General features: G+C 36.8%; 1 protein-coding gene across 3 annotated transcripts; it reads left to right on the top strand.

The window, feature by feature from the left end:
* Positions 1-26,882, top strand: SPTSSB (serine palmitoyltransferase small subunit B). Of its 3 annotated transcripts, XM_034957682.3 has the most exons (4): positions 1-609; positions 11,838-11,930; positions 21,432-21,471; positions 25,325-26,882. In XM_034957682.3, exon 4 carries the CDS (start codon positions 25,357-25,359, stop codon positions 25,585-25,587), a length of 231 nt encoding a protein of 76 aa, XP_034813573.1. In that variant the 5' UTR covers positions 1-609; positions 11,838-11,930; positions 21,432-21,471; positions 25,325-25,356; the 3' UTR covers positions 25,588-26,882. The 3 variants fall into 3 exon arrangements, with proteins under 3 accessions (XP_034813573.1, XP_008954300.1, XP_014199906.1); XM_008956052.4 differs by lacking the exon at positions 21,432-21,471; XM_014344420.4 differs by lacking the exons at positions 1-609; positions 11,838-11,930 and adding an exon at positions 22,177-22,233 and having other exon boundaries at positions 21,440-21,471.

The raw sequence follows: 26,882 nt of genomic DNA, 5'->3' as shown, positions 1-26,882 counted from the left end.
TAGAGTCGGGGATCCCAGCCCCAGAGCGGGGGAGGGCGCCTCCCTATCCCCTCCTCCCCGTCCCCGCCTCGGCTCGGGGTTTTACTGCAGCAGCCGGAGGTGACAGCGACGCCTCAGCCGCCTCTGTTGCTCTCGGAGCCCCGGCTTCCCCTGCACCGGGAAAGCGCCCCCTCTCGAGAGGCTGGTCCCTGGAGAAGTGCGAACGAGCTGCAGAAAACCAGATTTTAAAATGTAGAAGTCGTTGGGCTGCATTCCTCCGAGGACCAGTCTGATCGCCCAGGACTAAGAGTGGCAGCGTATGAGAAGTTGGGACCATAGAGCAAGGGGGGGAGGGGAGTGTTGCAGCAGGCATTCTCTTCTGGAAGGAGTCGCTGGGAGCAGTGCGGTTGGACACAAGTTTGCGTAGGAGTGTTTTCCTTTTGTCAATAATTAATCACCGGAATTAGCCAGGTAGAATTTGAGTTTTAGCAAGAGTCCTGAGGGCGGGGCCGAACACCTAACTCCGGGAGGCTCCCAGGCGCCCGGCGCAGTGGGAAGCTCGCAGCAGCTGGGGAGGAGCCAAAGCCTCGGCGCTCACCTAAGCCGCAGGGAGATACACCCAACTGGGAGGTAAGCATCTTCCAAAATACCTACTTGAACTGTTAAGTAGCTTTAGTAGGATAGAATTCCTGTCTCTATAGGAGGAAAAAATTAATACTGAGCTTTAATGCAATTTATCAGTTTATTATTTAACTGCATTACAATTTTCAGAATTGATGGATTTTTCCATTTACCTTTCACTATGTGGGAAACTAAGATGTTTCACTCAGTAGAAGCCAAACTTTAACACTGAAACTTTCCAAACTAAAAGAAGAAAAAATTTCTTTGCTATTTTCACTATTTACCTTTGTGTAGTCCATTAACGACTCAGGAAAATATCATTGGGTTGTGCTTGGTTTCCTTCTTAAATATTCATCTTTACCTAGTTCCGTGCTCCTATACAATCCCTCTCTGCCCATAAGCTACTTAAACTACTGTACTTTAGGCAATAGTACACACAAGTCACCTGCCAAAAAGTGAAGAATTTCCAACAAGGAATACATTTTAACATTCTCTTGTAAGTATTAAGCAGTATGTATTTTCTCAAAGATACTTAAGTCATCCTTTATAAGTAACCAAACTTCTTCACCAAAAGACAGCCAGCTAGAGTTAGCTAAATAGTTAACTTTGCCATGGGGATGGAGAAGGTGGGGAAATGTTTAGAGTAGCATTTTAAATATGAGTTGGACTCCAGATTTGTTTCAACTAAAGTGACATTCAACTGGTTGGCAATTCACATATGAGCCCAGTCCACAATCACATAAGGAGTTTGAAGAATTGTTAAATGTAAGAACTAGCCCCAAAGTCCAAATAACTGCATCAGGGGAGTTGGGAAAGTTGTTTTTCAAAAAGACTTTGTGGTGCAGTACTTATTTTGAATTAGACAAAAATTAAGAAAGACATGGTCATTTTTGCTAGTGAAATTCTAAAATGTATACATAAAAGTGTTGAATTTTTAATAACTTGATTTCCACATCTGAATTATTCCTATGCTGTTTAAAACAGGTAATTTCGGTGACTTTCTCAATGGCTGTGAAGGCTTTGTACATAGATAACTAGACCAAAACCAACAAGCTGTAGTATGAAATGTACTGTCACTCTCATTATCCAGATATTTATTTACAACTATTTAATGACGATAAATTAAAAATTATTTGTCAAAACAAAGCATGGTCATTCTAGAATTCGACTAGATTTGAAGTTGAAAGTCGATTTGAAGTTGAAAATCAACCAGTCCTCAACTCTCATTGGTTTTCTTAATTCACTGTAAATTTGCAAATACTTTTATAAAAACTGCCCTTTATAATTGTACAGCAATTCCATCTCTACTATGCTAATTATAAAGAGAGTTTTACCACTATCTTACCACCAAGTATAAAAGAAACAAAATATTCATAAAAAATGATCCAAATGGGACTCACTTCCAGAATGGTGATGTGAAGAGCTTTTCAAATCCACTCCCTAAAAACAACAATAACTGGTGAAAATTATAGATAAATAACCATTTAAAGTTCCTGGAAATTGTCCTAAGGACATACAGCATGAAGACAATTTATTCATTTATTCAAGACAATCTCTTATATTTCAGTAAGAACTGCAAACAATTGTGACGCTTGAACCACAATATATTTCCCCACCCTCTCCAGTTGAGTGTGATGATGTCCCACTAAGGATGGGTGCAGCCAGTAACGCAGGGCACCCTCTCAACCTAGATCCTCGTCTACAGTATACCCTGAGAGAAGCAGGCCACCAGCATTACTCATCATCCCCAGCTTTGTGTTTCAGAGCTCTATTCTAGATGAGAGCAACTGAGAGTTCTGAGGCTCTCTTCCTCCAACCATCCTCCACTCTTAAGACAGAAAATGAAGAACTCAACAACAAAAACACAACCCATTTAAAAATGGACAAAAAAATTTGAATAGACATTTCTCCAAAGAGCAGGTAGAAACAGCCAATTTACACATGAGAAGGTGTTTACTAGCCATTAGTGGTTGGGGAAATGAAAATCAAATCAAAACCACAATACAATCCCACTTCACACCAACCGGAATGGCTATCACAAAAAAAAAAAAAAGGAAAGAAAGAGAGAGAGAGAAAGAAAGAGAAAGAAAGAAGGAAAGAAAGAAAGAAAGAAAGAAAGAAAGAAAGAAAGAAAGAAAGAAAGAAAGAAAGAAGGAAGGAAAGAAAAGAAAGAAAGAAGAAAAAGAAAGAGAAAGAAAGAAAGAAAGAGATAATAGCAAGTGTTAGAGAAGATGTAGAGAAAATTGAACTGTCATATATTGCTGGTATTGCTGGTGGGGATGGAAAATGGTGCAATCGCTATAGAAGAGAGTTTGATTGTTCCTCAAAAAGTTGAGAATAGAGTTACCACATAATCAAGCAATTCCACTCCTAGGCATATATTCAAGAGAATTGAAAACTTATGTCCGTTCAAGAACTGTACACAAATGTTCATAGTGGCATTACTCGTAACACCCAAAGAAGCTGATTGAAACAACCCAAGTTGTTTATTGAATGATGAATGGATAAATAAAATGTAGTATGGAATGAAATGATAAAATATTATTCAGCAATGAAAATCATGTGGCTGATACATACTACAACATGGATGAACATTGAAGAGATTACGTTAAGTGAAAGAAGACCACATATTATATGATTTATTTACATAACATATCCACAATAGGCAAATCTATAGAGAAAGTAGATTAGTTGTTTCCTGAGGCTGGAGTAGAAGGTAAGATTAGGGAGAAAACGGGAGTGACTAAAGGCTACAGTGTGTCTTCTTGGGGTGATGCAAATGGTCTAAAATTGACTGTCATGATGGTTGCAATACTGTAAATATACTAAAAACCACTGAATTGTGTACTTTAAGTAGGTAAATTGTATGGTGAGTTTTATCTCAATAAAGCTGGTTTAAAAAAATTTTCCAGAGTATTAAAAGAACAAATGGGTTTAAAACTTAGAGTTGCTGAATCCGCATGTGCCATTTGACCAATAGTTTATGTGAGGCTTTTCCCCAATGACCACATTAAAATATATGAAATATTTAAGAATTTCACAGGTGTCACACAGCTATGTGATTCACATATGTTTACATGCCTGCCCAAACTTTTCTCCACTTAGAATTAAGTCAGATGTCATTAGTATAGTCCTACAAAGAATTTGCTTGCAATGCTATATCTTTTTGGACTCATCAACTCATTATATTAATCCAGGACCTGTGAGGCCACTTGTTCCTCCTACTTCTAGATATGTCTAGTCCTTTATCAGTGATTCAGGCCAGCGGTTGAGTTTGTTCAGGCCCACATTGGGTGAGAGAGGAAGGTACCTGGATCTCAGCCAAAAGTGTACTTGCCTTCTACTCAGATTAACCCAGTTTTGCCTACACTAGACTGGCCCTAAAAGCCAGAGAGTCTTGGGAAGAGGAAAAGCTGGAGCAGCCACTGAAGTCTTCACAGCATACTAACATGTCATTGTCAGAAAGCATCTGCTGTGATTACGACAACCTCAAATGCAGGAGACTCTCCCAAATAATTAATATGTTCCTCTATTCATCTTTTATGTTTTGAGTTCCCACAAGCTGCCTGATCCTGTACTAAGAACCATGAAATCAAATGATAATGCTTCGTCCAGAAATGGAAATATAAAACTAGTGAGCCTCAGAGTGTCATGGGGGTGGCAAGCAGCCTCAGCCTTGCTGCCAGACAGTTATTAGTTCACTGAAACAAACCATACCCTTAGCTTTAGGGATTTAAGTCTACCGGCTTCAGGAAACCTCAGAATTTTCCATTCTCACCAGCACAGGCTTATTCTTTCATGTGTACGTTTTTGAGGAGCATATCATGCTGATTTGTGTGGGTTTTGACCATCAAAGCTTTTGTAGAAGTCCACTGTAATATTTTCTCTAATTAAAAGATTTATATAAAATAATTTTTAATGTCCAGCAATTTATTTATTTTATTTTTATTGATTTATTTATTTTGAGACAGAGTTTCACTCTTTTTGCCCAGGCTGGAGTGCAATGGCATGATCTCAGCTCACTGTGACCTCCGCCTCCCAGGTTCAAGTGATTGTCCTGCCTCAGCCTCCCCAGTAGCTGGGATTACAGGCGTCTGCCACCACGCCCAGCTAAATTTTCTTGTATTTTAGTAGAGATGGGGTTTCACTATGTTGGCCAGGCTGGTCTCAAACTCCTGACATCAGGTAATCCACCCACCTTGGCCTCCTAAAGTGCTGGGATTATAGGCGTGAACCACTGCACCTGGCCCAGCCATTTGTTTATAAAATCAATATATGTAGGAAAAAACTTGATTATAGTTACTTTTAAAATATTGCTTTCATCAGGATTAATGATTCATTTATTCAACAGATTAAAAAAAGATAAATGAATTATTGCACACCTACCCTGTACCAGGTCACTTCTAGGCCCTGGATAAGTAATAAACAAAACAGACAAAAATTCCCAAGATGTCAAACATTAATAATAATAAGTAAATTACATAATGAAGATAAGGGCTCTGAAGAAACATAAAACAGAGAAAAGAATGAGCTACAATTTTAAATAGTGAGATCAGACTAGGAATTAAGATCATGCAATTAGAAAAATGTAAAATCACATACAAACCTGGCCAGTGTAACTCACCAAAAGGACTACCAGCTCCCAGTTAATTTCTCTCTTCCCCTGGGAAGCTTTGGTTTCCCCTTGCCATTAGCTTCAACCACCAAGATTATTTTGCTGCCTATATTTGCTGTTGTTTCATCAGAAAAAAATAGTATATCAGCACAAAGGCCTTCCAAGTAAGCATAAGGAAGACATAACCCAACACCTGCTCTCGCGAATTACAACCTATGTAAATCACTGCATTATAATAACAAAAATTGCTCAAAGAAATCATCAGCCTGGGCTTTCAGTTTACTTTTGGCCTCTTCCTCTAGCTTTGTCCTGGATTCTTGTAGTCTTCCAGAGAATTAGTTTGCTTTTGGCCTCTTCCTCTAGCTTTGTCCTGGATTCTTACAGTCTTCCAGAGAATTGTGTGGTAAATAATTAAGAACTAGTTCCCCAAAGTTAATACCGTTTGAAGAGTGAAAGTGTTGGGGAGAAGTAAGGTAAGAGAAATTTCCAGGCCATCATGCCCAGGTAAAGGGAGAACAAGTCTTTCAGAACTATGGAAAGTGAGCAGAGCATCAAATCCTACAGACCAACTGAAAAAAAGAGGGAAAAAGCAACCAGTCTCCACTTTACCAGATTGTCCCAGAATTCCTACTCAGGGCACTTGGTTTAAAGGAGACCTGAGGAGGTCTCTTTCTAGTGAAATATAATGGGTGCAGCAGCTTTCTTGGACTAGAGCTTTTAGTAATTGCTTAAAAGGGAGCAGAGACCTGATTTTGTAAGTCAAAAGGATACATTTATTTCAGGCTTAGAGGAAAAGTGTTTAAGAATATTCAGAATAAAGATAAAGTTAGAAATAAGTCAAAAGACCCCCTGTCACAAGGGAGTTATTATGGAGCGTTAGAATTCTCATTCATTCATTCAACAAATTTTGATTGAGCAGCTACTATGTGGTAGGCACTTAGGTAACAAGACAGAAGAGGACCTTATTTCAAAGACCTTTCCTTCTGAGGATATGTTATATGCCTTTTGCAACAAAATGTCTGAGAACACAGGAATAAGGACAACAACTTTCTGATTTGCCGACCTGACACCTCCTCCAGACTGGATTAGAGTCTTCTTCTATGCCCCTGAGAACCTTACACTTCCCTATCATAGCATAAACCACACTGTGTGTGGATGCTTGCTTAATTGCTCCTCCTCTTCTCTAGAAAGCAGCCTAAGGACAGTGACCGTGTCTATCTTATTGACAGTTTATATCCCTCCTACATCCTTGCTAAATACTTGTCTGAGTGGCTAGCTGGCTGGAAGGATGGATAAATGATTTGTCAGGTATAGAAGTAGTGCATCTCTTATATTGTTGTTAAGTGAGCTGCATAAAGTAATTCATATAAAGTGCTTATCAAACTTCCAAAACATAAGTTGCTCAATAAATATCTGCTACTATTATCAGTATAAAATGGCAGCTTCCAGGTGACAATTTGCCATTTAAGTATTGCATCCCTGCTCTTTCAGCTCCATTATAAGATCAAAGGTTTTCAATTAGTAATTCCAAGCTAAAGTTATCACTTTGAGTTCAATATCTATAAAAATATTAAAAAGAGAATTTGGGAATAAATGTAAATAGCCTATTGAACAAGAAAGTTAAAATGATTCAAAAAAAGAAAGAAGGAAAAAAGCGCAAGATGTCATGCCCAAAGCAACTTTTCTGGGGCAATAATACCACACTTACATTCCCCATATATAGCCAAAATATCAGTTCATGTTTATGTTCTGGAACATTCTAATTGTGCCTCATAGAAATAAGCACCAATGAATGTTCACTGATGAAGAAGTAGAAAATAAAGCAAAAAAAATTTAAATAAATATATATTATATATATATGGATGCATCTTATTTGAAGTTTAGTCTTATCTAAATCTAAGGGTATTGTATTATCTTTTTGTTTCTTTTGAAAATCTAATGCTTTTTTCTGTGTGTGACCTTTAATCAAAATTAGCATAGTGCCTCCCCATATGGAGTTATCTATTACCAACTAAATGAGATGAAAAGCTAACCTGTGACCAACATATGGAAACCCAGTAACTTTGCTGCTTTCTTCTACTTCTATCTGAGAGAATATGCTTGGGCTCTTCCCCTACCAAAGGGATCCTCATAGGAAATTTTAAATCTCGCTCAAAAACATTTTTAATTACTCAGATAGGGACCTTTGATGACTGTGGGATCTCTGAATTGGGAGCCATCACACATGAAGGAAAGTATGTGATGCCTGGCACACATGCCCAGGCCCACTGAAAATAGAAGCCGTCCTGATCAACTATCCAGGCAGAACTCTCCTTTGGTCTCAAAATTTTTCTGGCGTTATTACTAGGCTATGACTGCTGTATATCTGTTTAGATAGAGAAATTTTAAAAAAAAGTAGTTTAAGTTTAATAGATTTAAACCTGCCACAGGATCTACACAAACATATATACATATTTTTTACTGCCTTGGCTAATAATCAGCAACTTAATGAAAAACTGAAGTATTTAACACTAGGATAGTAATAGCACTGAATTAGAGATTTTATGGATTTTTTTTTCATGTACCATCTATACATCCTGTGTCATCTTCCCATAGACTGCACAGGGGTAGAAGTTTTTGTAAAGTGCCTAAAACAATGCTAAGCTTATAGTAGTGACCAATAAATGTTTGTGGTACAAATGGAATAAATCTTGAGGTACCTTGAAATTTAGCCTAATGCAATCATTAGAAAGATGATTAGAAAACTGTGTAAAGATATTTAAAAATCCCTTTGAGCAAAATTAATTGAAAAAATCAGAATACAGAATTAAATACATACTTTGATTACAACCAAGTGTGAAAGTAAAACATGCATAGAAAAAAATCCAAAGTGTTAACAATATACAAAGTTTTTTAAAAATGGTAAAATTATGGTTGTCTATATTTTTCATAATATTTTATAATTTTTATTGTGATATTTCAGGGGATACTTTATTTCTATAAGAGCAGGTATGGTTTCAACAGTAGTTAAAACTATTAATAAACAAAGAAATTATTCTTTGTGATTAAAAACCAGTCTATTAGCATAGCAACAATATTTCTCTTAAAGTTGTCAGCAAAGTCTTCTGACTTAGCTACTATCTTTATCTGATCTACCTTCACTAATATTGAATTTAATATACAAAAGTCAGTACTTGTCACTCAAATAGTCAAGAAAATCTGATTAACTGTACTATTTCTAGAGACATTTTTTAAATGTATTATACTATTGATGGAGAAGCATTATTTGTCACATAACATAGAACCTTATCTCTCTAGTGAGGTTAAGAGTTAAAATAAAGAAATGTTTTTCCTAAAAAGTTTACATTTGGTCTTCTCTAAAATCTTTTAAGCTAAACATAATGGAACCAACATAATGGAAATGAAATTTTGAAATAAATAAATAACTTTCTAATCTAGTACTTAGCAATTGTAAACTCTTAAGAACATAATTGACACCTTATTTTAAAATGATAAATTAATTTGGTTACTTTTAAATTTACAAATGATATACATACATATTAGTGGATATAAATATATATATTTGTAAATAATACAAAGAAGCATACATTTGTACGTATTATTATTACTATCATATTTTATAAAGCTGCAACAGAAAAATTCAACAACTTCTTATAAGTGTTGTCTAAACTCTACATTTGTAATCAAACATAATATCACTACTACTCACTAAATTAGATACCGTAGAAAGCGCTTACTCAATTTTCATGGGCTTTATGAATAATATATGTTAAATAGCCCCAGTTCCTCTAACAACCCTTTAAATAAGTTATTTCACAGTCTGGTCATGCAGCTTTTTAATGTAATTACTTGTCATCATAAACAAGGCAACTGTTTAAGCAATAACAAGCTGTACCTTGATCATTCCCACTCTCACAGTTATCAATTTTGATTAGCTATAGATTCTAATTTGTTTCTTGTTTATAGAATCAAAAAAATAAATTCTTATATTTGGTGGGGAATGAGTCTAAAATAGTCAATGCTGTGGAGTACAAATTTGATTTTTAGAAGGAAAAGCAAAAAGTAGTTAAGAAACAAAGTGAACAACTTAAAAAATTTGATGTGAACTCTTTACCAAAGGTCTGTCATGGGGAGGTGCAGTCGCAGTACATTTGTCCCTTAGCTCAATGCATTTGAAGTGGAAGATTCTTACTTAATATTTGGCAGTATGCTTGAGAGAACAGGATCTCATGTGTTTGATCTTTTTCTAAGAAGAGTAAACTGCTTCTCCTTTATTAATTCACCCATTGAAGAGCAATTTTAAGTAAAATTGATTTAGGTTCACTTTATTGATAGAAAAATTAGGCATAGAAACATACATAACTGAGCCCAATAGTTCAGTTACTAACCCTTCTTACTCCTAGAGGCTGCAGATATCATGTCTACTCTGCGATGGAGAGCTTGGGCCTTAAAATGTTAGTAGGTTGTTTTATTGCCTAAAACTTTGAACAAAGAAAAAATAAATCAACCAGGTTGGCCTAGTTCTGGTTTTGATGGGCAGGAAAATCAGGTTATAATTTAGAACAACAACAAAGAAAAGCTGTTCCACAAGTTACCTCTATTTAGGAGGAAACAAGCATCAATGCAAATACAAAACAGTACCTCTGTGATCTGCTAACTTCCTTCGGGGTGAATTCTTCCTACGAGGCTCATGGGAGTTATCATTTCACCCACTTATATCATATGTCCCTGAAGGATTCAGTAGAATCACCTAAAAGGAATCTGTTAGATAAGAGGAAATAAAATGCATGTAGAAAATAGAAGGAACAAATAATAATTGGGACGAAAGTTACTATCTTTGAGCCCTTACTAAGACCAGTCATCACTAAGGACCTTTCACCAATGTTGCATTGTTTAATCTCCACAATAATGCAGAAATAATTGATAATCACCATGTTACTGATGACATAACTAATGTTCAAAGAGGTTAAACAATATCCAAATACCATGCAATAGCAAACTCCAGTTTGCCAATTTCAAACTCCACACTTTTTTTAATATGACAAAAACATTTTAACAAAGTAAATAATTCTCTGGTGGAATATTTAATTCTACTGTAGAAATACTATCTTAGAATCGGTGAGATTTTAGTAATATCTTCTTAAAACCTGCCTCCTGATGCATAGCAACCCTTAGAAGGTGTTGTCTAGCCTCTGCTTGGACAATTTTCCTAATGGAGCTCTCACTACCTCACCACATAACCCATTCCGCTTTAGACAGCTCTGATTTTTTAAAGTTTTTCCTAAGATTCACCTCTGAAAACAAAACAACAGTTCCAAATCTTCTCCTCCATGTCAGCCTATAACACCCTTTAATACCTTTTAGATCTTTTAAGACCTCCATGACACATTCCTCCCCCCAAATCTTCTCTCAGCATTTCCCAGAGGAAACCTTCCAGGACTTCTCCATCTAGCTTTCTATGGATATGCTTAGCTTGCTGGAGTGACCATTTTAACAGCTAGAGGAAGAATGCTAATCAAAGCCAGAAGCCATATCCCCTTTTTCTCATCTGAGACACCATATTTCTATAGATATGTAAGAATATTGGACCACTTATTTATTTATTTGGCAGTCATATCACAAAACTATTGGTTTAAAATGAACTTGAAGCCAATAAAAAATCCTTAGTATTTTTACTGGGACTCCTTATAAGCTAATTTTCTCCAATCTTATCTTTACCAATTGTCTTTTTGTATGGAAGAACAGGACCTTTTTATTTCCCCATTTTACCCTCAGAATCTGCAATCTGCTAAGTCTCTTATCCCCCTACACCATAACATGGGATCATCTGGAAATTTGATGATATGTACTTTTCTTAACTTAATTCATATGGACAAAAAAGCTACAAATGGTCAGGGCAAAGTGCAAAAATCTGGGGCTAACTACTGAAGACACACTAACCATCTTTATGATGCTTCACAAATTACAAGACATTTTCACAGATATTTTCTCATTTAATTCTCACACCTAATATATGCATAAGACAATATCACTGTTCTATATATAAGGAAAAAGACTGAGAAAGACTGTATGACATACCTGATGTTCCACATCAAATAAATGACACAATAAGATATAAGCCTTATTGCTTCTGACTATATCCAATGTGATTTTAAAGACAAATTTTTTATAGATAGTGACTAATCTAATCTCTTCCCCGTGCCCCCCATGGATATTAAGAGAGACTAATAAAGTCAAGAAATATTTTCTACAAACAAAATCTCACCCAAAAACTGAATTAGAGAGCAGATCAAAAGCAGTCTGCTCCAAAAGAAGTGAGGTGGGGTGTTCTTAGCCCCTCCCTTTGTCCCTCCTTGGGCCTCCCCTCAACCCTGGTACCTGTGGCACTTTATAGTCCTGATTGGGGAATCACTAGCCAATGGCATATCTTCAAACTGTGACCTTTTCTAAAAATAATTTTTCAAATAAGGCTGGCTTGATGTGCCTTGTGTTTATAACACATTCTAGACTTTTGTGAGAGATTATCCATCTAGATGGCTTAATGACCATTTACATGGGACAGAATGGTTTTAAAATTTGAAGACATCTTTTGGTTTATTTAATTCAAATCTTTATTTTGCAGATGAGGAAACAGCAACCCAGAGAGGAGAACTAACCCACACAGGATCATTTCGTGAAGGAGCAAGGCTGAAGACCCAGACCTGGACTTTCTTAGGCAAGTAAATTCTGATTATATCACGGAGGCTTGCTGTGAGAGATCTGCCCCTTTTCACTGTGAGATGGCGTCATTAACACATCTAGTTCTCTCCTAAGCAGCCAGCAAACATTTATTATACACTAGATATTATATTGGAATTTGAGATGATACAAAGGAATAAAATGGGGCAATTAGCTCTAGTAATTTGGAGGTCTCAACTTACGGATATTCCAAGTTCCTTTGAAACGTGTGCAGAAAAATGTTTATGCAAAATTTGCATACATTGCAAGGGGTCCATAGGACCCTCCCCCCAAGTCCTTGACCTCCAGGTTAAGAACTCCTAGCCTAGAAGAGGCCAATCCCAGCACAACTGCCAGTGTTAGAATTGCATAGCACTAGCTACTGTCTTATTTATGGGTCTACTGGTTAAAGGCTGCTTGTGTTTCGACATCCTTCATCTTTTATTTAACTGGAGCAGCATCTTATCCTTGAAGACCTTTGGTACAAGAGAGGAATATATGTTTAATAAGCATTTAATTACCCAGATCAGACAAATTAAGAGAAAAATATGGTAAAATGAAAACATTATTTTCCAAAAATATTAACAATTAAAATGAAGATGCCTAATGTTTATAACAGAACATTAATTTTTTTCTGGTTCCTTTATTTTTAATAAAGAAAGAAAAGGAAATAGAATTACAAAAAAAACACCTAGATACTACTAGCTGCCTGTCCACTTTTATTCAATCTATAGTGAGTGACCTATAGTAAAAGTGACCTATCAGCCAAGGGTAGGGGATGTGGACAAAAACAAATAGATTTATCTTATGAATGATTGCTTCCCAATCCTTCCCCTTTTGCTACAGTGTTTTTGGAGATTTGTAACTCTGAAATGGTTGGCAATAATTTCTTCATTTCAAAATATTTTTGAAAGCTCAATATTACCTTAACATTATTGATAACAAGCCTTGATTTTACTAATTCAAAAATACTTGTAGGATGCCTGGCATTTGCAGAACACTGTAAGGTATTCAGCAAAGAACAGGTGCCATTGAGGTTGCTGAAGCCTGTTTGTCTCCTTTATGACAGCCACACCAAAATTGAATAAACATTCTGAAAAATAACCTCTCTAAAACTGGTTTTGAATTTAGTAACCAATAAAAGTCATATGCCCTGCCTTAAAAATGATCCCATTCTCTTTCATTCTTTGCCTGGTAGTCATAATCTAGCAATACCATGTTAGAATAGTGTGGTAGTAATCATAATAGCTAACATTCACTTAGCTCTTCCTATGTGTTATTCTAAATATTTTATACTTTTTAATCATCCCAGCATCTGTGTGAATGAAGTTATCTTATTCCTGTTCTCCAGCTGGAGAAACTGAGGGTCAGAGTGATTGAGTAACTTGGCCAGGGTCACAAAATTAGTAAGAACAGAGCTGGGATTCAAACCCAGACAGGACCAGAGCCCAAGCTTGTAACCACTTCACCGTACGACCTGTCAGCAGGATTCTCACCCAGCTCCCCACATGGCCCTCATGACACATTGAGCCTCCGTTTCCTTATCTTTAAAACAGGGATAATTTAAGTTAGGCATCTAGCCATTGCCTACCACACTGGTACTGAAAACTGCTGTTTCTGCCGGGGGCAGTGGTGCACGCCTATATTCTCACCTACTTGGGAAGCTGAAGTGAGGAGGATCACTTGACTCCAGGAGTTCCAGACCAGCCTGGACAACATAGGAAAACTCCATCTCCAAAAAAAAACAAAAACAAAAGTTTCTATTCCCTGCAAAGAGATCACATTATGAGATTCTACCATTTCTAAGGAAGATATCTGTATTTGCTTCCTAGGGCTCTTGTAACAAATCACCACAGATTTAGCGGCTTAAAACAACAGAAGTTTGTTCTCTGATACTCCCAAAGGCTAGAAGTCTGCAATCAAAGTGTTGGCAGCGCTGTACTTCCTCCAAGGGCTCTAGGGAGAATTCTTCCTCACCTCTTCCAGCTCTGGTGGCTTCAGGCATTTTTTTTGGCTTGTGGCTTCCTAACTCTGATCTCGCCTGTCTTCACAGGGCCTTCTCTGTGTCTCTCTTTTAAAAACAGTTGTCCTTAGGTTTAAGGCTAATCTGAGTAATACAGGATGCTCTTTTTTCAAGATCCTTAACTTAATTGAACTACAAAGACTCTTCTTCCAAAAAGGTCATATTCACTGCTTCCAAGACATGGACATAGGTTTTGGGCGGCTAATATCCGACTTACTACAATATCCCAATATAAGTATTTTTATGTTTTGGAAGATTCCCTCTGGCCTTCGTCCTGACAACAAGCCAGCTTTATTCAGAGGGAGTAAATCGTTTTATCTCACCACTCCTTTTCTTTGCACTGGAAGCATGTAGGTAGCCATATGGCTGGGAGCAGGTGAAGGAGGATGAACCCAACAGTAATATATCCACACTATTCTCAGGAGAATCAGAAATCCACTTGGCTAAATTGTCAATGAGAGTTTTTTCTTTTAGTATATCATTGCAGTAATTCACTTCTAAGTATAAGATTATAAAATCTAAGCGATTTATGTGCCTAAAGCAACATGTTTTCACGGAATACTCATGAATTTGACTATAAACTTCTACTTTCCCTTCTCACCTCCCCTCTGTCTCTGAAACCATTTGACCTGGAATACAGCAGTATAACCAACCAAGCAGGGAAATGTCCCTTGATTCAGGGGTTGGCAGAGAGAGCACCTTATCAATGCTATGCGTGTCTCTATGGCCTGATCTGCCTAGTTCTCCACTCTTTTCTTTTCCTTTTTTATTTTTTTTATTTTTTTCTTTTTGAGACAGAGTCTTACTCTTTTGCCCAGGCTGAAGTGCAGTGGCATGACCACAGCTCAGTGCGGCCTCAACATCCTGGGCTCAAGCGATCCTCCCACCTCAGCCCCTCAAAGTGCGAGGATTACCACGCCCAGCCTCCACTCTTTTCTGTAAAAGCGCTAATAACTGAGATACAGAAGCAGGTCAACTGAGGGCAATGAAAGGGCAGCAGGCTAGATTACTACTGTCACAAAATCACATCTATGAAAGTTCAATGTTGTCAGTCACCAAAATAAGAAAAACACTGACCTCATCACCACAGCTTTCCAGATAATGTAATAAGAAATAAAGAATAAGCAGAAGTGGGAGAGACAGATAAATATGTTTTTTTTAAAAAGTTGTATAAACATATCTATTCAATATTACCCAAAAAAGTGAAAAGAAAACAGACAATTAGTATTAGAAAACACTATTGGAAAGGTCTTGGCTGACCAGCTCCTTATACAACCAGATTTGCTTTGGCAGAACTCTGAGAACAACGTACTCCTGACAGATCAATATTGCAGTAACTCACCATTTTCACCCTCAAATTATTCACTGGATAAAAGTCTTCAGTTGCTGAAGATTCATAAAATGTAATAACAATAGGTAGGGAAGAGAAAAAGGCTTGACTTTTCATGGTCAGGCTTCTAGCTCTTAAGAAAAACAAAGGCCTTAGAAAAAACATCAAGCAAGTCTTTCCTAAGGCAGTTAAGCATATCATAGAATTCACAGTTCCCACAAGTACTGTAGAAGATTAAGCTATTAGAATTTCACTGATGCCAGGAATAAACCTAAATATGTCAGCTCTCATCTCAAGAAGGTTCTTGGGGGTTTGGCTCTTCTGAGTTTTCCCCTTCTATTTTGACAACCAAGAAGGGAACCCCAATTGGGACATCACAATTATTATTTGAAGACCTTTGGGGTTATTTGTTTACTCAGCTTTGTATGGTACATCGATGTGATTTTGCTAGACTAGTAATGCCCCATTCCAACTTGAGACTCTTATTGACTTTTAATAACTTTTTAAAAATATTATTCAGACTGTTTTAAAGTTTATTTTAAAATTTCAGTCCTTCATAATTTTTAGGGTTATTCATTGATTTCTTAAAATGTTTAATTGTGGTAAACTACACATACAATTTAACATCTTAGCCATTTTTAAGACTACAGTTAAGTGGTGTTAAGTATATTTACATTGTTCTTCAACCAATCTCTAGAACTTTCTCATCTTGCAAAACTGAAACTCTATACCCATTAAACAATAACTCTGTATTTCTGCATCTCCCCAGTCCCTGACAACCATCATTTTTCTGTTTCTAGGGTTTGACTACTCTAGATACCTCATGTAAGTGAAATCATACAGTTTTTGTGACTGGCTTATTTCACTTCAACCACAAAGGCTCATCCATGTTGTAGCATGTGCCAGAATTTCCTTCTGTTCTAAAGCTGAATAATATTCCATTGTATGTATACACCACATCTTATTTTTTCCATCCATTTGTCCATGGACATTTGGATTGCTTCCACCTTTTGACTATTGTGAATAATGCTTCTGTGAATGTGGATACACATTTAATGACTTAGAAAACAACTTTTGATGGCTTTAATGCCATTGTTAATGTTGCAGTTTGTTCGCTTTTTGCTTCTAAAAACAACCTGGCAGCCCTTGGCAACAATATATTCAAAAGGAAAAAGCCACTCAGAAGCTATATATTTTCCCTTTTCCTTCTTTATATAACAACAAAGTTTCTTTTCTTTTTAAATAAAATAGTTATAAAGAAGCTCATCCTAAGAAAGGACATTGTAGCTAAACCTTGACCTAGAAGCCCTACTCTCCCTTCCAGTATTGCCAGAAATAAACAGGGATACTTACCCTGTTTCTATGTTAGGAAGTGAAAGGACAGCAGAAGCAAGACAAGATAGACCATTCCCTTGTTACAAATTTCTCTTCCTACTCCTAATATCTACTCGGCATCAATGTATGTGGCACTCTTTATTTTCTAAATGTTTCTTCTTTTTGATAGCCACACAATATTGAGATTAATCTAATCTGAATTTAGTATTTTCTATATTATCATGAGAATTTTTGTTAAAGTCGAATTCCAAATTTTCTTTCCCAGCTGGAAGTTTTTCATTCATAAATTCCTCTGTAGTCTATCAGAAGATGACCAAAAAATAGGACTGCCTTGAAATTGCAGTTACTCAACACATACCATGTTGCACAATGACTCCAATTGATAGTTGGACTAGAAATACATGTTTTTAAAATTGTTTTGCTTTTGTTAGTGTTAATACAAATGGAAGGTAATAAAATTGGTTCAGGCCAGGTGTGGTGGCTCACGCCTGTAATCCCATCACTATGGGAGGTCAAGGTGGAAGGATCACTTGAAGCCAGGAGTCTGAGACCAGCTTGAGCAACAAAGTACAACCTGGCCTCTACAAAACTGTTTTTTAAAAATTAGCTGGGCATGGTGGCATGTGCCAATAGTCCCAGCTACTTGGGAGGCTGAGGAAGGAGGATATCTTGAGCCCCGGAGTTCAAGGTTGCAATGACTGTGATCATGCCACTGCACTCCAGCCTAAGTGACAGAGCGAGACCTTGTCTCAATAAATAAATGCATAAATAAAATAAGGTGAGTTCAGGTAGCCATAAAACATTCTGTTATTGTATATAACACAAAACACTGTATCAACAACAACTTGACTAAACTGTTAGTGAGACTTTTTCCTTCTAGTATATTATTTCAGTAAACTTCCAAGTATAAGATTATAAAATTTAATTAGAGTAACTTTGCTGCCTAAAGCAATAATGTGCTTTGACTTACAATTGTTTGTTTCTTATCTCTAGAGGGTCTATAAAATTATCCAACTAATGAATGTGTAGAGAAAGTTCCTTAATTTCCCTATGATTGTGCGATTTTCTTCCCTACCTTTGATTCATCATAAACTTTTAAGTTGTTTTTTTCAGCTTCCCCTAAAAACTTGGACTCCAAATCTTCACCTCTGGTCTGACTTCTGGTATTCACTCTGCTGTCAACATGAGGAATTGGTTGCCAAAGGAAGGCTGGGGAGTATTCTAAGATGAAAAGAATTCTCCTCCAAAAGTTTAAACAAGGATGGAATTTTCTGTAGGGCACAGAAAACATTGGGGTCACCCACAGAGAATGTAGAGCAAGGTATCTGGAAACTGATCAGCCAATAAACTGAGGTTATGTCTAATTCTTACACAGAAGCAATATAAGGTTTTGCCCCATTAATCAGATAAACTTAAACCACATTCATGTCTCCGATACAATAAGAAATTGCATGTCTTTGTATCTCTGTGAATCTAATTGTGCTCACATGAAGATGCAGCTTGTGATTAGGCCCCCAAGACAAGAACAATCACATTGGTTGTGCAGTGCACAGCCCACACAACAGTATGTGGTGGCCCTGCCCAAGAAATATTTGGCCATTTGTTTACAGGTTCCAATACCTTTCAAGTAGTGAAGCCATGTAGCAATCATGGCTACAAACGTGTGTATTTATTTATTTATTTTAAGGTACTAGATGATTCAATTAGCAAACATAAATAAGGGGTAGTTTTTTCCCCATCAAATATACAAATCACTCCATTGTTGAAGTAACTGTTATATTCCACAAAGACTCTTTGAGTCTATAATTTAGTAAAATCTTGCAAGTGGCTTAAAGTTTTACAAATCTACAAGTAATGACAAGACACTACAGTTGCTGTGAATGTTACTATTATGTCTAAAGAGCTAAAACCCATTCCAACTCTCCTTACTACATCACTCAAACAGGCTCAGAGACAATTATCAATTATCTCAGTTTTACACATGGAGAAACTGTGACACAAGAAGATTTTGGAATTTACCCAAAGACACAAATAAAATAAATAAATAGAAAGAGAGGAAAAGAGCTGCAATAGAATTCAAGTCTTCAAGTGTCCAGGTGTTCCCATCCTGGAATTTTTCCCATTAGAACCACTTTTCTACCTATCAATCTTAAATTATTACTCACCTAGAGTAAGCACTTCTAAGAGCTATTTCAATAGGATTTAAAACTAATTCATAAGTCTTTCTTATTCCCCTGCAGAGTCCATGAACTTTTAACATTATAAGAAAGTAAAAAAGCATTTGTTATATATATTTTAAAAAATTTAGCACCAGCTCCCTTCCATGCTTCAAAAAAACAGATTGTACTGAATTTTCACAAAATAATCTGTCTAAAACTCATTGCCTGAAAGCAGACAATGAGAATTCAGAAGCACCTTTTATGATCCCCACATTGTGCTGTGGAAATATTAAGTACGTTCGAGTGTGCTTCCTGCCTTCAACCACCTTACAGCTGAATCGGTCAGTCAGCCAACAGGCCAGCTCACCAACCAGGCACTGGGGATAAAAAAATGAATGCTGCACATTCCCAGTACCCAAAGCCCTCATAGTCTTGTGGGGAAACAGACTGTGCATAACTAAAAATGTTGCTACAATGGTAACACATAAAAGAGAGTAATAATATTTTCCTTTGCAGGGGAGGGGTCTTCTGAGAATGTTTCATAGAAGAAAGGATATAGAAGATATGCCTTAAAATAGCTTCTTTAAGCAATAGCTTAAAATAGGAGTTTATCTGGCAGAGAAGGGGCACAAGAAAATTTCAAGAAAAGAAAAGAGCATGAATGAAAACATAGAAGCTTTAGAATGAATGGCATTTAGCAGGAGAGTTGAGAGATTTAACTGGAGAGGTGAAGAAATGAAACTGTGAAGGGCCTTAAACGAAGGTTTTATTTCATAGGAAATGGAGAGCCATTGAAGGCTTTCAAGAAGAGAAATGAATCTGTTAAGTTTGGACAGTTAATTCTAGCAGCAGTTTAGAAGACTGTAAGGTAAAAAAGAGACAAGCAGGTAGCTATTTCATTAGTGCAAGCAACAGATGGAGAGTCCACAGCACCATCCAACAAAATATTCTGCAATGTTGAAAATATTCTATATCTTTTCTCTCCAATATGGTAACCACTAGCCACATGTGGCTATTAAACACTAGACATTTAAATTGTCATGTGTGACTAGTGGCTGCCATATTGGACAGTACAGAGACATCTTAGAGAAGCTAACACTTAAGCCTTAAAGTTGGATTTTTCCAACTTCAGGTTGCAATTAGTAGGTTAAGAAATCAATGTAGTAAACACAATCATGATGTTTTTAATGAAAGAAGAGAATAACAAAATAAGGTAGAATTAACCAGAATAGATAAGAATAAATATAATGGAACAGAATAGAATAAAAAATATCAGCATGCTCTGCAAAGTATTCTTTTGAGAGACGTTTGTTTCAGTTATATGACTCTCTCTTTCTCTCTCTCTCTGTGTGTGTGTATGTGTGTGTGTATACACCATGGATCACAATGTAAGATGTATTTTTCCTCTTTATTGTGTTTAAGAAATTTTAAAAGCCAGTCTCTTATGCAAGGATATTACTCATCTATGTACATAGTTATTGGGAAAAATTTTCCAGAGAGGAAGTAAAGCTTCAGCAAAGTTCACTGGAGTTTAGAATAGGGATAACTCTGGACCTTTGAAGGCTTTCCTAATTAATCTTTTCTCTTTTGGATCGGCTTCATTGTTTAGGACAGTTGTAGATTTACAGAAAAATCAAGAAGACAATACAGGGAGTTCCCATATACCCTGAATCCAGTGTCCCCTTTAAAAACTTACATTAGTATAACATATTCATTACAATTAATGAACCAATATTGATATACTACTATTAACTAAAGTTCTTACTTTACTCATATGTCCTTAGTTATTACTTAATGTCCCTTTTCTGTTCCAGGATTCCATCTGGGATACCACATTACAATTAGTCATAATGCCTCCTTTAGCCTCCTTTGGCTATAACAATTTTTCACAGTTTGCTTGTTTTTGATGACCTTGGGGGTTTTGGGGAGTACTGGTCAGGTATCTTGTAGAATGTCCCTCTAATGGAATTTGTCTGATACCTTTCTCATGATTAGGCTGGATCTATGGGTTATTGGGAAGAAGATCACAGAGGTAAAGTGTCTTTTTTGACATCATATCATGAAGATTATTCATATCATGATTATTATCAACATGATTAATAATGATCAATGTTGGCCTTGACCACCTGGCTGAAGCAGGGCTTATCAGTTTTCTCCACTGTAAAGTTACTCATTTTTATCCCCCTTTCCATACTGTGTTCTTAGGAAGGAAATCGCTGTATTTCTAATTTTTTAAATAAATGAATTACTCAGTTAAAGGAGGGCTTGTACTTGAGTAAGTCATATTAAGCTGTTTCCAAAGAAAGCTACTGTGAGTACAGAAAGAGTCTCTTTTTAGATACAGCATCTCTCTCTGCAACTGGCAGGACACTTTTATCACTTCTCAGATTTTCAGGTTCCAAATATGAAGCACACAAAAAAAAATGAAGCTGAGTGATTGATGTAGAGTTCCAAAGTGAGTTGAGAAGGAGTTAACCCAAAAATCAACTTTAGGCCCTTCTAACTGTTCAGTCCCTGATTCTGATGTTCTAGAAGTAAATTTAAACCAAAATGTACTAAGTCTTCTTTTTTCCCCAGGAGAATAGCTACCTTTAGAATAGGAAATTCCTTAATGAGAAAATCCAGTAACTTGGGGTAATTCTTTTTTGGCAGGGGGAGGGCTACTGATCACGTCTTCTGCAATATTTCCAAGGTAAATGCCACTGTACCAAATCACCTGCTACGCCTCTTTCATTGCAGTTACCTAACTTCCTTCCAGTCCTGTTCCCCAAAACAGAAAACAACAACAAAGAGCTCCCTGAGCAAGCCCAGCCAATACTTTTCTTGCAAGCTCCCCTCAACTGTGTTCACATTCCATGACTCATACAGCAGTGTTCGTGTTACCACATGTGGTTTTTTTAAATTGTTACATTTATTCACTTTCTTCTCCATCCAAGCCAGAACAAAGTCCTGCCCCTGTGTAATGAGTCATAAGTCTCAAATCTTCTCCCTCTCTATCTGAGAGAGGAGATGTAACTTCATCTCCTTCTCCACCGCACACAAATCTAATGAGAGGGAAATCACCACCCATTGATAAAAGAGTAGTAACAATCAGAAATAAGAAATAATCATTTACTCTGCATTCCCAGTTATGAAATAACCTTTTAGTGGACTTCCAACACAGAAACATTCAGGCTACAGCAGGTATTATCACTGTCTCAGCATGTCAGAGTCAAACCGTATCCAGGCCACTGTACCCCTGCCTGAAGCCACATCACAGTCTGCTTAGGAGTGCCACCTTTGAATACACAATCTCATGAAAGATCTAAGAACATTTTTAAAGTCATGAAGTTTAGAGGAAACTTTTCTTTTTAAAAAAGAATAAACTACTCTCTCCTTCTTTTCCATATATCGAAAGTCATCTTTTCAAAAGCACCTAACTAAAAACAGGAGATGCATGGTGTGCCTGAATAAAGTAAGCATTTCAAGTTCTTGGTTTAGCTTTGCTGAGATATAGCACTAGGTCTCTAAGGAAGTGGATAGATTAATATCACATTTCACTGTGAAAATTTAGGACTTTAAAATGTTTGCTATCATCTAGTTCCAGGTTATCAGTGGATAATTAATTTCATATTTCTGTCATCTTATTTCCTCAAATGCAGGCTCTTTTTCTAGCCTTCTTCTTAGCATTTTTCCATGTCCTTTCCTCCCACTTAGTACTCATTCCTGGGCCCTCGATCACTGCATGTTTGTTATATGGTCCAGTTTGCTGCTTCCTGGAAGAGCATCTCCTGCCTGTAATGCCTTTGAGAATAAAGTCTTTCCGAAGCCATTAATATTCAGAAGGAGCCACATAGTAGTACTCAAAATGTATTCATTCAATGAATGAATGAATTCTCCTAACCACATTACTCATCAAATTGTCTAAAGTGGTTTTTTCCTTTTAATCTTGTATATAGTCCCACAGGAGACAAGAAAGTTGACTCACAGAAGGTAGAAATATATTACCTAAGCAAATCTAGAACCTAAAAATAGTGTGCATTCTAACAATAGATTGTAGCAGATGGTTCACCAATAATAACCAACTCTCCCTCTTCTCACCTTCTCATGATAAGAAATGACACACAAACTGTCTTTAAAATTGCTTATCATCAATAAGGGGAAAATGAATCAGAGAAAAAGAGACAATCAGTGTTTTCAAGAGACACTTTTCACATGTCAGTTCTGGCTACTTAGAGGGCTGAGATTGTGGTAACTGGCAAAAAAAATTTTTTTTAAATCTTAACTGCTTAAATGGTTAGCAGTGCAGAAGTATATTTAAAACAGCCAGATTTAAAGTCATTGCAGATTTGGGGTATTCGTGATCAAGATCTTACCATGTATCCACTGTTGGTGCTATACATGTTGGTGTGCTTTTTATCTGCTGTTTCTTTTATTCAATGATTGATTGTTTGACTTTTAGCAGTTTAAAACAATAGACATTAATTAGCTTGAAGTTTCTATGGCTCAGGAATCTGGATACAGATTAGCTGGATGCCTCTGGCTCAGGGTCTTTCTCAAGGCCATCATTAAGGTGTCGGCTAGGGCTGCCCAAGCAAGGAATTCTAATTTTAATAGAGAAAGCAATAGCCGGGAAATTAATCAATGCAATTTTTTTAAAATTTAGAGTGTTTTGTTTTGTTTTGCCAGGATCTCACTATGTTGCTCAGGCTGGACTTGAAGTCCTAGACCAAAGGGATCCTTCCCCCTGGCCTCAGCCTCTCTAGTACCTGAGACTATTGTCCCACCATGCCTTAGCATTTTTCCATGTCCTTTCCTCCCACTTAGTGCTCATTCCTGGGCCCTCGATCACTGCATGTTTGTTACATGGTCCAGTTTGCTGCTTCCTGGAAGAGCATCTCCTGACTGTAATGCCTTTGAGAATAAAGTCTTTCCGAAGCCATTAATATTCAGAAGGAGCCACATGGTAATACTTAAAATGTATTCATTCGATGAATGAATGAATTCTCCTAACCACATTACTCATCACTTAATTAGTGCAGTTTGTTTGTTTTTTGAGACAGAATTTTTGCCCAGGCTGGAGTGCAATGGCAAGATCTCGACTCACTGCAGCCTCTGCCTCCCAGGTCTCCCAGGTTCAAGTGATTCTCCTGCCTCAGCCTCCCCAGCGGCTGGGATTACAGGTGCCCACCACCATGCCCAGCTAATTTTTTGTATTTTTAGTACAGACAGGGTTTCACCATGTTGGCCAGGCGGGTCTCAAACTCCAGACCCCAGATGATCCGCCTGCCTTGGCCTCCCAAAGTTTTGGGATTACAGGCGTGAGCCACCGAGCCCAACAATTAGTGCATTTGTAAAAGCCACAACAAGTTCGGGTACAGTGGCTTATGCCTGTCATCCCAGCACTTTGAGAGGCTGAGGCGGGCAGATCACCTGTGGTCAGGAGTTCAAGACCAGCCTGGCCAACATGGTGAAACCCCATCTCTACTAAAAATGCAAAAAAAAATTAGCCGGGCATGGTGGTGCATGCCTGTAATCCCAACTACTCAGGAGACTGAGGCAGGAGAATCTCTTGAACCTGGGAGGTGGAAGTTGTAGTGAGCGAAGATTGTGCCACTATATTCTAGCCTAAGCAGCAGAGTGAGACTCTCTCAAAAACAAATAAATAAATAAATAGCCACAACATATAGAGAAAAGTTAATATTTCTAAATAAGCAATATTATCTCATTTGTAAAAATGAAGAGTATTTAAGAATATTTTAAACAGGTTCTCAGTACACTGTTGATTCTGAAATAGTAATGCCCTAGGGAAGAGTAGAGGTACAGATTTTCTGAAATACTTGGGCTCCAAAGTCATTTCAACTCGACTCCAGAATGCAGCATTACCACATGAACTTAAAGCCTCCTCCTCTCAAACCCACCACAGCATTGCCCTAACTCAGAGGTTGAAGATAAAACAGTTAACTTATCCAACTAGGCCCTACAGCTCCTGGCCTCACTGTGGCCATTCCCACCTCTTCAGTGTCATCACACTCCCTGCTCCCTTCTCCCTCCGTGGCCCCTCAAAACCAACCTACTTCTTCCCACCTCCAACCTTTGTACATATTGTTCCCTCTGTCTTGGCTGTTCTCCCCACTTCACTATCTATTCTATCCATTTGACTCATAATGATCCCTTGGACCTTATCTCAAAAGTCTCTTCCTCAGAGCTGTGCTTAGGTTCACTTTTATCTCTCTTTGTATACATGGCTCAGGAAAATGAGGCTAACCTCAATTTTTAGGTACCATTATCACTAAAGTTATTTCTAACAATTGTCATGTTTAGATAGATGTTACTGTTACTAATAGTATTATTGCTGCCAATTTTAGTAGTAATTATTAGTAGTGGTGACATTAATTTTTATAGTTAATATAGTATGTATTATTTTACAGAATATTCATATATTAATAATATATTCAATGATCTTTAACAAATCTTTGAAAGATTTTAACATGCTGAGATCATGAAATTTTAAAGAGATTCTATGTTTGGTTCCTCATCCTCTAATCTGTTACATTCTTTAACAGGACAAACTTACTGCAGCTTGAAGGAGCCAACCATGGATTTGAGGCGTGTGAAGGAATATTTCTCCTGGCTCTACTATCAATACCAAATCATTAGCTGCTGTGCTGTTTTAGAGCCCTGGGAGCGATCTATGTTTAACACCATCTTACTAACCATTATTGCTATGGTGGTATACACTGCCTATGTCTTTATTCCAATCCACATTCGCCTGGCTTGGGAATTTTTCTCAAAAATATGTGGATATCACAGTACAATTTCTAATTGATCCTGTTCACATTCAGTGAAATGGCATTGCATATTTATATGTTGCTTACAACTTATTGATTTAGGTAACTATTGTGTCTTCCTTCACTATCTGACCTGAAAAGCACTCTCTTCTCTATGCACTCTTATATTCTGCCTTTCTGCCTGGAGTTTGAAATACATGTCTCTTTAGTTTCTTTCGCACATGCTACATTGTGCTTTAGACCGGAGATAATACAGTGACTTTACCTCACAAATCATATTCTGTCAACACAAATCTATGAATTTAGTTTATTTAAAATCAGAACAATTTCCTACAAAATTTTTCTGGAAAATAGACTCCTAACAGACCTACCAGAATCATGCTTAAAGTGCTCGCTTGACACTTATTCTATACTGAAGGATAAATTTTAAAAAATCTTTATAGGCTACTGTCAGAAGTATCCTATCCTTGTTTACGATGTATAAAAAGATGTGAATAAATTATATGGACCCCCTAAGTCTTATTTTCTAGTAAACTGATGATACTGGAAATTCTTTTACTTCAAATGCAAAAGAATAAGCTGGAGGCAATTATTTCCTTTCATACAGAGTTCATGAATTGTTTTAAATGCTTCTTAAAGTCTGGCTTTATAACCGTTTAAAATCAACAATGTTGATTTTAGATAACCAAGTAAGTATTATAATACAAAATAATTTTAAGTGTAAGAAACTAAAGTATAATCAAAGTAAATTCAGATATTGTATTTGTGGTGTTGCCTTGCCTCGCATGATGCTGGGGGAAAAAGAGAAAAGAAATGGTTTTCTTTTTGTACTTTCATTCAGTGTAGAGGAAAAAAAGCATGTATTGGGCCACCGGAAGACAAGCTAATAAATAGGCTGGAAGTAATATTCTACCAGCAGGAATTCAACAGCTCCAGTTAAGTGCTTTGATATGGTGGCTCCTTTGCAGAGCCAAAACAAGATTTATTAAATTTCCTTCAAACTGTTTATCTTTAAAACAAATATAAGGTTTTAATTATACTGCTGAAGCAAATGTGAATGCCAAAGACTACGTTTTGCAGTTTTGCTTTCCTCCCAATAAATATTAATGTATGTAATCCTAGAGGGTAAAAATGTAAATAGGTTTGGACAATATTTGCACCCTTGTTTGTGTTATGAAAAAAATTTTTCCAAGGCGAGCTAGAGAGAAAGATGTTTGGCATGCCAAATTAACTTGCATGTTTGTTAAAAAAACAAACACATGTTTTGAAGAGAAACCAGATCTGAACATGTATTTGTTGAGTTTTGCAAAATAAAATTAATTTTGTAAGTAAA

This window comes from Pan paniscus, chromosome 2 (genome assembly GCF_029289425.2).
Source record: "Pan paniscus chromosome 2, NHGRI_mPanPan1-v2.0_pri, whole genome shotgun sequence".
Taxonomy (NCBI): domain Eukaryota; kingdom Metazoa; phylum Chordata; class Mammalia; order Primates; family Hominidae; genus Pan; species Pan paniscus.
Note: the sequence above shows the minus strand (reverse complement) of the source record. Positions and strands in the feature narration are given on the sequence as shown.